This window comes from Anolis sagrei, chromosome 5 (assembly GCF_037176765.1).
Source record: "Anolis sagrei isolate rAnoSag1 chromosome 5, rAnoSag1.mat, whole genome shotgun sequence".
Taxonomy (NCBI): domain Eukaryota; kingdom Metazoa; phylum Chordata; class Lepidosauria; order Squamata; family Dactyloidae; genus Anolis; species Anolis sagrei.
This window is the reverse complement of record NC_090025.1, coordinates 158,408,614-158,421,197: the sequence shown is the minus strand read 5'-3', so window position 1 is coordinate 158,421,197 and position 12,584 is coordinate 158,408,614. Positions and strand designations below refer to the sequence as shown.

At 39.9% G+C, this 12,584-nt stretch overlaps 1 protein-coding gene across 1 annotated transcript in view; it reads right to left on the bottom strand.

The window, feature by feature from the left end:
* ERP27 (endoplasmic reticulum protein 27) overlaps positions 1-12,584 on the bottom strand; it is a 33,800-nt gene that overhangs the window by 12,094 nt on the left and 9,122 nt on the right. Inside the window, exons 4-5 of the mRNA XM_060776127.2 lie at positions 4,742-4,858; positions 749-874 (exon numbers count right to left, since the gene is read on the bottom strand). Coding sequence (XP_060632110.2) covers positions 749-874; positions 4,742-4,858 — 243 coding nt within the window. The remainder of the gene's footprint in view (positions 1-748; positions 875-4,741; positions 4,859-12,584) is intronic.

The window sequence follows — 12,584 nt, the reverse complement described above, 5'->3', positions numbered from 1 at the left end:
ATTCCTACTGTCAGGCAGAGTGATGCAACCACTCCAGCCTACAGACATTGGATGGTTCGTGTGGCAGTCCGTCATTGCTTTTCTTGAACCCATTGGCCATTTTCTTCTTATGGAAAATACAGCTGAGAGTATCCCATAGATTGTGCTGCACTCTCAAACTGCCCCGGTTGCCACCAAATATGTGAAAGCCCCAAAAGCCAGTGTTGAAGCAAGGTTTAACTATAGTCCAGTTATGTACATGGAATTGAGTGACATACCATCTTGCCCTTTGCTTCAGGCAGCAAACTCTCTGGATTAGCCCTGTTTGTACCCCATATGCATTTTATTAAGATTCAGGATGTTCTGCCACCAACCTAATTAAATATGTCTTAGGAAAAAGTTGGACATAATCATATAATATCACCCACTCAGAACTTGGAAATTTGATTGATTGAATCACAACTCTTTGCGTTATAGGAAGACTCTGGGACTTTTCCAAGCTCTGCCTCCACTAAAGGAGAGCTATACCAAAACAAATTGGAAAACCACAAAGGACTATAAGCCAACAACAGTAACCGTAGCCTTTTAAAAACAAGCTGAAACTTACAGAAGTAATGTATAGAATAGAAGCTGAGTCATGTTCACACTTCCAAGCTGCCAGCTTCCATGTTTTTATCCATTTTGTATGCACAAAGCCTAAAAGCAGTACACACATGATATGCAAGCATACAAGCTATCTAAATGGGCTTTACCACTGTGGATTACATACCTTCCCTTGAAAGAGTTTGGCTGCTTCACGGTACTTGTTCATCCTCTCAGTGTGCATTGGGGATGACTTGTTAGTGAGCAAGAGAAGATGAGTCTCAACAACGCTCTCAAAGAGACCAACCGCAGTCTGCAGAGGTACATTAGAAAAGAAGAGATAAAGATACACATTGGCCAGAAAATCTGGGGTACTGTTGGGTCGGCAAGTCCTAAAGATGATATTCAGAACTATGAGTCAAACTCTTTGAATTACACATTTGTTATCTCAAATTAGGGCTTAGAAAAGTTATGTCTTAGGACTTTATCACATCAAGCTGTTGTCTCACAACAATTGTAATGCTAAAGCAAATGGGAACATTCCAGTGACATAGCAAATTTGAATACAATCATTATTACACCTCTCTACAATTGCAATATTGTGCTTCTGTCCTTTGGGTTTCCTTTCCTGATCCTCTCTTTTCTTGTCTTGGTATTTTCCCCCCACTTCTGCTCCCCCTTCCTGCACATCTGCCAAAAAGACACGGGTCCATCTCTTCTCCTCCCAGTATTTGAATACCCTTGTTCATTTGTAACCATCCTTAGCCTGTTTAGGAACAGTGAGGAGATTAGAAGGAAAGTCACGCCCATTCACTTTAGCTCCAATATTGGGAACCATTGAGGTTCTTTTCCAGCCATGGAAATGTGTGCCCAACGGGTGATTTAAATGCAAAGCAGCAATGGAAAGACACAATGTCATGTGATAAGTACAGCCTATAGAAAGTATCACAGCCTTGTGTGATAAAGTCCTCAAAGCACAATGCACAGTTGTCATGTTGGGTTTTGGCAGCAGTGGTCCAAAGCAGACATTTCTCCAGGCTCATGTTTGTAACTAAATGTGGAGACAAAACACAGTGAAAAAAGGTAAAGAAACAAAGGGGCAGAGATGATGAAAATGTTTGGATGCAACAGAGATGATCTCACTACAGGAATCTTGTAGCACTTTTAAGACGTAACTACAAAAAAAGAATTTCCTCACAATTTTTTTTCATGGACACATATCACACATCTGATAAAATGGACTCAGTCCACAAAAGTTTACACAAACATTTCTTCTACTTTGTCTCAACAGTGCTTTACGCTCAAATGTGTGTGCATAATATTTCAGTCCATGTTGCTTCTTGAGAATTCATATTTTTGCATTTGAGCGAAATCCTATATTTTGGTTGGTTTTTGGGGGGAATTTTTACATTTTTGTTTTAGGCAATCATTCAATACTAATTACTTGTAATTAATAATAGTCGGACCCGTGTGTTCCGGTTTAAATCTTTGAAATGTTGGAGGCTGTGTAAAGGGTTCTTCAGAAATTAAAAAATAGGAACTGACTAACGAAACCATTAACGGCAAATGACCAAGAATTCACACAAATGTGATCTTCCTTGATACTACAGCTATCATTTTAAAAAACAGATTAAAAACTTGAGAAGCATCTGAATGGAACTTTGTACTGTGTTTGGGCTAAAAGCTGCAAGGACAAGCATGCTGAAGGCTTACGCAAAAAGAAGGCTCATCACTTTCTCTGTGTATTGCTTGGAGATGCGCTGACTGAGCAGCAGCAAACACTAGGTCTCTGTGAAGCACCTTGGGGCAGCACATGCCGCCAATGGTTTCTTTGCTCAGTCTCCAGTTGGTAGGTAATTTGTCATCTGACTTTTCCTTCCCCCCTTGCCTTCGCCTTGCCTTCCTGAATGGCAGCTGCCCCTCCCACAAGCCAAACAGAGTCCTGGAGAGCTGGCAGCTGACTTGCTCCTTCCCCATGTGCCACACAAATAACCAAAAGAGAGCAAGAGACTGACTTAGTGTCAAATGCTGCCAGTTTTTCTATGAAAAGGGGGAAAGTGTGAGAGGATTCCAGAATTAACAAGAAGAGGTCAGCGAGTGCATTTCTCAAAGAGCCTTCCAAGATGGGAGTGCAGGGACTTTGGCACCATGGGAGGTCCAGAGCACTACGGCCATCAAGCTTCTCACTCCGCAGAAGATGACAAGACAGAAGCAGAAAGTATGAAATACAGGAAAGGTGGAAGACTATACCAGAAAAGAATTCAAGGCATACTATGGCAATTCTCTGATCTGTGGATCACCCATCAATTGAAAATAATCTCAGCAAGAGATTTGTACCTTTCAGATGAATAACCAAAAGGCAGTTATCAGTTTGTTAATCTGAACACACATCACTGTGCAAACCACTTAAGGCAGACATTATCCCAGAAATATGGATTCAAAATAATAAAATAACTTATGGGGACCATACTAATTTCTACAGTGATGTGGGTATTGGGCTATATTGCAATGTTCCAGAAGCATTCTCTCCTGATGTTTTGCCCACATCTATGGCATGCATCCTTAGAGGTTGTGAGGTCTGCTGGAATAGGCAAGTGAGATTTATATGTCTGTGGAATGTCCAGGGTGGGAGAAAGACCTCTCGTCTGTTTGAGGCAAGTGTGAATGTTGCAATTGGCCACCTTGATCAGCACCAAATTATCATCCTGATTTTAGCCTTCAGTCACTTGCAATTCATGGTCTAAATAAGAAGGCTCAACCACCCATTTTGGTGAGAGCCCCCTAACTAAATACCATGCGTGGCCGTTGACTCCAACTTTGTCTTTTGTCTAATGGAAAGGCATAAGTCAGTCATTCTACAGAGTCACCTTAATCCAATTGTAGGTACTATACCAGGTCTTTACAAATTGTGACCTATCAAGGTGAATATAGTCCAATGTTGGCAGAATACCAAGTGTGCCACAAACCTACTTGTTCTGCCTATTGGAAACTACATAGAGAAAGAATGGAGGAAGACTGTTCTGTGGTCTTGTAGGCAACAGTATATGAATGACTAGATACATCTGGCTTAGATGGGGGCTTCAAGATCTATATTTCAGATTCCTTAGTTCCAGGATTAGCCAAGATATACACAATGGCTTTCTATATTGTTCATTCAGGACTACACCTCAAAACTGGAAACAAGGTCAGTAGATAGATTCAAAGGGGATCACATTGCATGGTATTTTAATTGACTCTCACCAAACTTGCCACTCCACCTTACGTGTACCTACACCAGATACTTGCAAGAGTGTCATGTGGCTTGTCTATTAATATCTAAATTGCATTATATGCATTCAATATTGTTTAATAGTTTACAATCCCTGTGAGTTTTGCCATAATTTTAGTTCAAATAAGGACTTGGAGAATGTTATCACACCCTGTCTCACCTTTGAACTTCATCATGACTTTCTTTTAGTCTAGTCTAGTCAATAACCATGATGATTCAACAATGTGCCACTAACACATCTCACCCGCCCGTATTTATATATCACTTCCCAGTCCACTTGAGCCTCCAAGGAGATGAATAACAAATAAAAACATTTAAATGAAGATACACATTTTAAAAACATTAAAATACTTCTTAAAATTGTTTAAAACAATGTGAAAAAATCCTAAACTATATTTTTTAAAACAAACTATTAAGTTTCAGACATCAAAGGGCATGTAGAATAGCAATGCTTCAGCTACCCAGCTGAAGTTAAAACAGATGGAATCACCCTTCCTTGCTTTGGCAGGAAATTCCACGTTCTAAGTTCTGCTACAAAGAAAGCCCTGTTATATTTGCATGCTAATCTTAACTTCATGAGATGTTAGTACATACAACAGAGCTTTCGCTGAGGACCTCAGATTTCAAATGGGCTGTTTTTGTTTTGTCTTTGTTTGGGGGGGGGGGATTCCCCTTACGCGGCAGGAAGTTAGTGATTTGATCCTATATGGAAACAGATATATAAAATAGTGGCTGGATTATTGCTCTACAATCAAATAATTAGCTTGGATTTTAAGGCAGCGTGGTACCATCTGATTGATATGTTGATTCTATGTTTCTGTTCTTTTACCATTCGGACTGAAAGTGTGAACTCAGAAATCAAATGCACTGGCAGTTCCGACCCCAGTAGGCTTTAGAGAAGTCCTTTGTTACCATAGGGTTGTACTCGGTCACCCAACGGAGTTCATTGGCCCGGACAAAGCGACTCAGCTTGTCAGCATCGAGTCCTTTAATATCTTCGATTTCCACATCTTGCCTTTTGTTATCCACCTGAAACAAAGCAAATAGTCTAACTGTTGTTGCTCTTTTGTAGTTATTGCCCCCTACAGCACTCAGAAAAATAAAGTCATGTATTAAAAAAATCTTCTACCCACACATTGTTTTCATTTATGATCATCATTAATTGAACCATCATAATTTGTATTCTACCTTGCCTCCAAGGTGGTATACATTGCCCTCATAACCTCATTTTATCCTCATGATAATCTTATAAATTGCAGGCTCAGAGAAGATAACAAGCTCAAGGTTAGTCAGCGAGTTTCATGGCGTCAGTGGGACTAGATCCTGAATTTTCCAAGTCCTCCTGTAGTCTAAGCACTATATCACATACTCATTATTTGTACCACACAAATCCCTTCCATAATATATAAACCTTAACTACACTACAAATTCCCGAAGCTCCATCCAAGAACTCAGTTCCCCCTGCACAAACTAGGTCCCTGTGTACCATTCAACCAGAGTGATTCGATCAGGAGGTGCCAACATTGTTAACATATTTGTTATTTATGGAAGTAGAGTGCACTACAGGAACATCTAGGAGTGAGTATATTACATCTACCCTAAAGTCACTCCACTGGCTGCCAATTAGTTTCTGGGTAAAGTATAAGGTGTTGGTATTGACCATTAAAGCCTTACATGGTTTGGGTCCAGGTTACCTACAGGATCGTTTCCTCCCATATAATCCGCCCCAAATACTAAGGTTCTCTGGGGAACATCCGCTCCAATCTGCGAGAACCCAACTGGCAACCGTCAGTCAGAGAACCTTTTCAACGGCCACCCCAAGACTGTGGAACAACCTGCCAAAAAAGCTCTGACAGCTATATCAGCTATCACAATTTAAGACACAAGTGAAGACCTCTCTTTTCTGGCAGGCTTACCCAGAGAGTTTTAATGATGGATTTTAAACTTCCACTCTGTGTCTAACTTTTGTTTTGTGTATTTTAATATGTATTTTAATATGGAAATATGTTTTAATATGTATATTCTATGGAGTATTTTTATATGATTATGTGTTTTGATTATGTGTTTTTGCAATGTTGTAACCTGCCTTGAGCCATGATGAGAGGTGGGTAAGAAATAAAACTATTAGTAGTAGCATTAGTAGTAGAGCTATAAAACAGGTGTTTTCTGGAGGCTTGTAGTAAGGGAGAAATGGGAAAATGTACATTTATAGTTTTTGAAAATTACAGGATACATTAATTAAAAACTACAGGATAGTATAATTTAAAAACTAGATAATTGCACAATGCCCTAACTAGGTAATTAAAAGATTCTTCCTTGTCATCTTGACCTACCTCTTTATCTTAACCTGACCTACTTCTCTAAAACTAGGAGAAGAAACACTTACTTTCAAGTTGCTGTTATTGTTATGTGCCTTGATATTCATCCCAACTTAGAGTGACCCTATCATAGCATTTTCTTTGGCAACATTGATTTGGATTAGACTTGTTATTTCCTTCCTCTGAATGTAACCAACCGCATCCTTAATACTTTCCTTTCCAAGTGCGAACTAAGCATGGCCCTGCTTAACTTCCAAGACCAGATAGGATCTGGTGCTTTAACATTCTGCATATCAAAGAAGTGGTCACTTAGAAATCTCCAGAACCTGCCCAAACTGATTTAGGATCAATGTGCCTGTCATTTCCAAGTTACTTGCTATTCTATTGACACATTTCAACAATGTACACACTATTCACAATGTCCACCCTACCATGTACAATACACATTGCCTAAGATTTTCATATGGACCATAACACTAAATTATTCCCACAACTTGGGATGGCTATTTTCTTTTCTCTTTTCCTCTAGCTGAAAAGCATAACAAACATCTTTGTAGACTTCAGAGAAGACTGTTATCATCAGGTGCAAAATAGTGCTCTGGATTCCAAAGGCAAGAGAGATTAGTTGATAACTGTTTTGTGCCCTCTGGAAACAGAGTCTTAACCAAACTAAATCTTTCCCATTTTTGAAAGCATTCAGCTGCTTATTTCATTGGCACAAGCTTATGTGGATTTCCTGGAAACATTGTGCAAGCAAGAAAGCTCTCCAATAAACATAGGATTTTGTTTCCAGAAGATCAAGAAAAAATTATTCTGGCTCCACAAACAACATTTTTGGGAAAAGATTGCCTCCTGACATCTTCCTGGATCTATTTTCTTGATAGTCTTCTTAAAAGGCAGACAGGAGGGAATCAAAAAGGCAAAAACAGAGCTCCAGCTGAATGATTAGCTGCTTGGTTAACCCATCTAACGAAGGGTCAGAAGGACAGGTCTGAATCCTTGTAAACATATGGACTAATGTTGCCCAATTTGGCACCCTCTGGACATGTTGACTGCAAACTGCAACATCTCCAGATTGGTATAACACAGCTGGAGGTTGCCAAGTTTGAGTGGACAACATAGTTGGAACACAGGAAATATATATGCACAGAGAATTCTGTATTCTGCTATCCCATAAAATGTTTGAGTCTTTTTTCCTCCCAGAGGCAGATCTACCCACAGCACTCTTTTCTATACATCAGGGTTCAGCAACTATAGTTTTTTAGATGTTGGACTTCAGTTCCTGATAACCTTCATCATTGGCTTTGCTGATTGTTGTTGATAGGAATGGTAGTCAACCAACATCTAGGGTCAGCGTTTGCCCATCCTTGCCACATGTTGTCTCTGGTGCAGAGTTTTGTCTCAAATGTGCTTCTCAGGTTACAGTGGAAAAGTATTGGAGACCTGTTTCTTCTCTCGCTAGCCTAGGAGCAAACAAGAGCAGTCCCATGGAAAATATGATGTTTTAAACTAGGATTAAATTTATATGAGCCAGAGCTCATAAGCTCCTGGGACAGTTTCAGGGACCACCAAAGTCAGTGGAAAGAGTTCTCACTGGAGCTGGATCAGACAACAGACTTCTATAAAAACAGAGATTAACCAGAATCTGATGCTTTGCATATTTTGCCATAACATAAGGAATCGTCTGTACTAAAGAGTCAATATATGTATGCACACATACTGAGTACCTAACAAAGTTTGAAACTTAAGAAATCGCTTGGGGAAGGGCATCTACACATCCAGCCCTTCTGGATAGGACCAAGACCCAGAAACAGTTTTGATTTTTAAAATTACAAATATTACTGCACCTAGAGCTAAAGATCTCTGGTGGCATACTGAATATCACAACCAAGGACGAAGAAAAAATACATTTTATACTGTTTCTAAACACATGCAAAATTTATTTCCTTTCTGATACAGAAACCGTCTATGTGTTAAAAGTTGGCAAACAACAAGTGCCGCTTTGAGTCCCCTTTGGGGAGATAAAGGGAGGTATAAATAAATATAATAAATAAAATAATACATTCATACCAACATTCACTAATACTATAGCAAATGCCAAAATTGAACTATATCAAAATTAATTCTATAACAAAGAGAATTCTAGTCAGAATAGATACAAATGGTCTACAAGCAAGCAACAGGGTAGAAAATTCATTGTGTTTCAGAGGGCAGAATTTCTAGTGAGTTGGGCCAAAAGTAAAATATTGTCAATAACTGACATGAAATGCCTCTGAGAGAGGTATTTCGGCCCTGTAAAACATACAAAAGCTAGAAAGCCACCATCAATACAGGGTTGATGTGAGTTTTCCAGGCTGTATGGCCATGCTCCAGAAGCATTGATGATGTTTCACCCACATCTATGGCAGGCATCCTTGGAGGTTGTGAGGTCTGTTGGAAACTAGGCAAGTGGGATTTATATATCTGTGGAATGTCCAGGGTGGGAGAAATAACTCTTATTTGCTTGAGGCAAGTGTGAATGTTGCAATTGGCCATCTTGATTAGCATTTAATGGCCTTTCAACTTCAAAGCCTGGCTGTTGCTGCCTGGGGGAATCCTTTGTTTGGAGGTGTTAGCTGGTCCTGATTGATTCTTGTCTGGAATTCCCCTGCTTTTTGAGTGTTGCTCTTTATTTACTGTCCTGATTTTATAGTTTTTAAAAAACTGTTAGCCAGATTTTATTCATTTCCATGGTTTCCTCCTTTCTGTTGAAATTGTCCACATACTTGTGGATTTCAATGGCTTCTCTGTGCAGTCTGATATGTGGTTGTTAGAGTCGTCCAGCATTTTTGTGTTCTCAAATAATCTGCTGTGTCCAGGTTGGTTCATCAGGTCAGACTAACACAGAGAAGCCATTGAATTCCACAAGCATGTGGACAATTTCAACAGAAAGGAGGGAATCTAAAAAACTCTTTTTAAAAAATGTTAGGAGAGAATAATTCTGGATCAGCATGGAAAACTCACAGCAACTTCGTGATTCCGATCATGAAAGCCTTCGACAACACATTCACCAGCATACAACTCCACCATGACAATTGAGCATCATTTCACTGAAAGCCACAGGAATTGTGGTCCATTATTATAATTCTATAAGCACCTTCCAGGGAGTAAATCCAAATGAACCCAATGGGACTTACATCTATGTAAACTTGCATAGGATTGTACTCTAAATTAGTTGAGAATGCTGTCCAGCTTCGGGGCACTGATGCTATCACCTCTTCTGACCTAAATATTCTTGTTCTGCTGTGCAAATAACAATGAGGCTCTTACCTTATTCCTGATTTATTGCCGTTCTTTTATTTGCCTATATCTGCCTTGATAATTTTAGAGCTGAGTATTCATTCCAGGTTCATGTTCCACTTCCCCCTCTTCTAGGCCACACTTTTTTACTTCTTTCCAGTTTACTCAGGGGAAATTAAAAATCTCCCACTCCGGCATTCTTCCTCAATCTGTATTTATAACCTACCAACGCAGTTTAATTCTGGCAGCACCCATTTGTTTATCATCTTTAAATAGTCAACCAAGGAGAAATAGAAACCAAGACAAGTGGATCCAGGGTGGTGGCTTTTTATGCAATCAATAATTATGTCCAGTTTCACTCAGACTGTGGACTTGAGACACGAGGGGAGAGTGGAAGGAAAAAGAGATCACGACCAAGTAGAAATTAGCCAGTTAAATCTGGTTTCCATTTATTGCACCTGTTGAAATTACATATGTTGTTATTGGATAAATGGTGAGTCATCTACAAGTGCATTTTCCAAATCTCTTTCTACAAGGCAGGGAAGATGAGAGTATGCCTTTCCCAATAGTTTTGTGGCTTCTTCTAACTTTTAAGCTTTTTTTACATTCTTTAAGACAGATGCATATCAAAACTGCCCTGTCTAACTAAAATACATGTTATGACCATAGGTAAAGGTAAAGGTTTTCCCTGACATTAAGTCTAGTCAAATCCGGGGTGGTGCTCATCTTCATTTCTAAGCCGAAGAACCGCAGTTGTCCGTAGACACCTCCTAGGCCATGTGGCCAGCATGACTGCATGGAGCGCTGTTACCTCCCCGCCAAGGGATTCCACCAGGCAATAAGAAGTCAAATCTTAAAACTGCTAGGCCATCAAATGCTAATCAAAGTGGGCAATTCAAACATTCACATCTACCTTAAACACACAAGAGTTATTTCTCCCACCCTGGGCATTCCACAGATATATAAACCCAATTTTACTAGTTTCCAACAAACCACACAACCTCTGAGGATGCCTGCCATAGATGCAGGTGAAATATCAGGAGACGATGCTATTGGAACATAGCCATACAACCCGGACACCTGAGCCATTCCAATTGTCATTGCACATATTCCCTAATTATTCTTTGCACTACATTATTTTACTGGCCAAAGCCTTGGTCCCACAACCACATCTTTGTTTTCTTTCTAAAGGCCAGGAGGGAAGGAGCTAATCTAATCTCACCGGGGAGAGCGTTCCAGAGCTGAGGAACCACCACTGAGAAGGCCCTGTCCCTCAATGAGATGAAGTGGAAGAATGTTGATCTTAAATAGAAGACATAAGTATGTGCATGGGCCAACTCTACTGGAGAGTAAATGGGCACTTACTTTAGAAGAGCTACAAACATTCTATGTGGCATCTACTTATTTCCAAGTTTAGAGGTGTTGAATGTCAGGCCTTGAGGCTGAATCTGGCCTTCATGAGAACCAAACTAGCTTCCTGGGGTTTCCCAAATGGCCATATTTTCTTCTATGATGCCATCCTGGGTTATCAGATCTTCTCTGTGTTCTCCCTTTCCCAGCAGCTTCTTATTTATTATTATTTATTTATTGAAAACATTTATATTCCGCCCTTCTCACCCCAAAGGGGTCTCAGAGCGAAGCACAGCATATATACGGCAAACATTCAATGCTGAGACACCTTGCCTACCTATTGACCTAAGAGATAAATCATAGTGTCCCTACTGGCATCTGGTTCCCATATCAGTGAGGTTGATGACTCATAATACTAAACCAGAAGCTTCCATAACCAATGGATTATGACTTTACCCGAGGTCTCTATATGACACAAACTATCCAGGTCAGAAACAAATATGTTCTGGGTTGTTGTAGGTTTTTTTTTTTGGGCTATATGGCCATGTTCTAGAGGCATTCTCTCCCAACGTTTCGCCTGCATCTATGGCAAGCATTCTCAGAGGTAGTGAGAATACCTCTGAGGATGCTTGCCATAGACGCAGGCGAAACATCAGGAGAGAATGCCTCTAGAACATGGCCATATAGCCCAAAAAAACCTACAACAACCCAGTGATTCCGGCCATGAAATCCTTCGACAATACATTCAAATATGTTCTCTTCACTACTTGCTTTAGTCAGGTATATACCCAGAGTTATTTGTTAGATGGTGATGGCCTGAACAGACAAAGGAACATAGCGAGACAGTTGGTTCAGGATGCTAACGAGCCATGAAAATTGCTAGCAGTTATAATTTCAAAGTAACCTGAAGAGTTTCCTGTGTACATACATGAAGTGCAATATTAGGTTAGCTGGAGGGGGGCCTGTGTTTGCACACCCCCTCCATTCCTTCTCCCACCTTGGCCAGGAAGTAAATAAGAGCATTGTGGGGGGATATCTTGCTGACGAAAGCTACTTTGCAGATGCTGTTTAATTTTTTTTTCTGACTGGCTACTTAAAAATCTTAAGCTGCAAAGCACAGAGGAAAAAGTGCTGATGTTGAAAAGCAACCCAGTCAGGCAGAAGACTAAGGAGCAAGAGGTGTAAAATCCCCAGAGTACAGACTTCGGGAGACCTAGAGAGTGAAAAGACAAGTACATTACAAAACAAATGTCGGTATCTGAGAAGCTATAATGTTTGTTGTTCAAGAAAGAATTGTAATCATGGCTTTTGCCTCAGGCTCATTGCCTGCTTTGAAAGCTTTAGTCAAGTTGACTAGTGACAGAAAGGGCAGAGAGGTTAAGGAAAAGGGGACTGGAGAAATATAGGCAGGGAAATGCTACTATAAATCTTTAGTCTTTAAAAAATTCCTTTCCTAAGTGCTATTAAGTCACATATGACTCTAGTTAATAGTCTTCAGATTAAAGACAGGATGGTAAACATGTGCACCTCAAGGTGTTGTTGGACAGTACGTCCCACAAGATCTAGGTGGCATACAGGCAGATGAGGAATAATGGAAGCTACAGTCCAAATGTGATTCCCATCCTTGTATTATAGGAACTGGAATACATTCTTGAGTGCTTTCATATATGCACAGAGCATTTGTTCTTATGAATTTCAGTTCCATTTTGTTTATTATATTCACCCACCAAAGCATGAGTATGAATGATCTGCCAACTTCAGTAATGCTCCATGCATCTGATGACATAATCTGCAGTCCTATAAAGCTT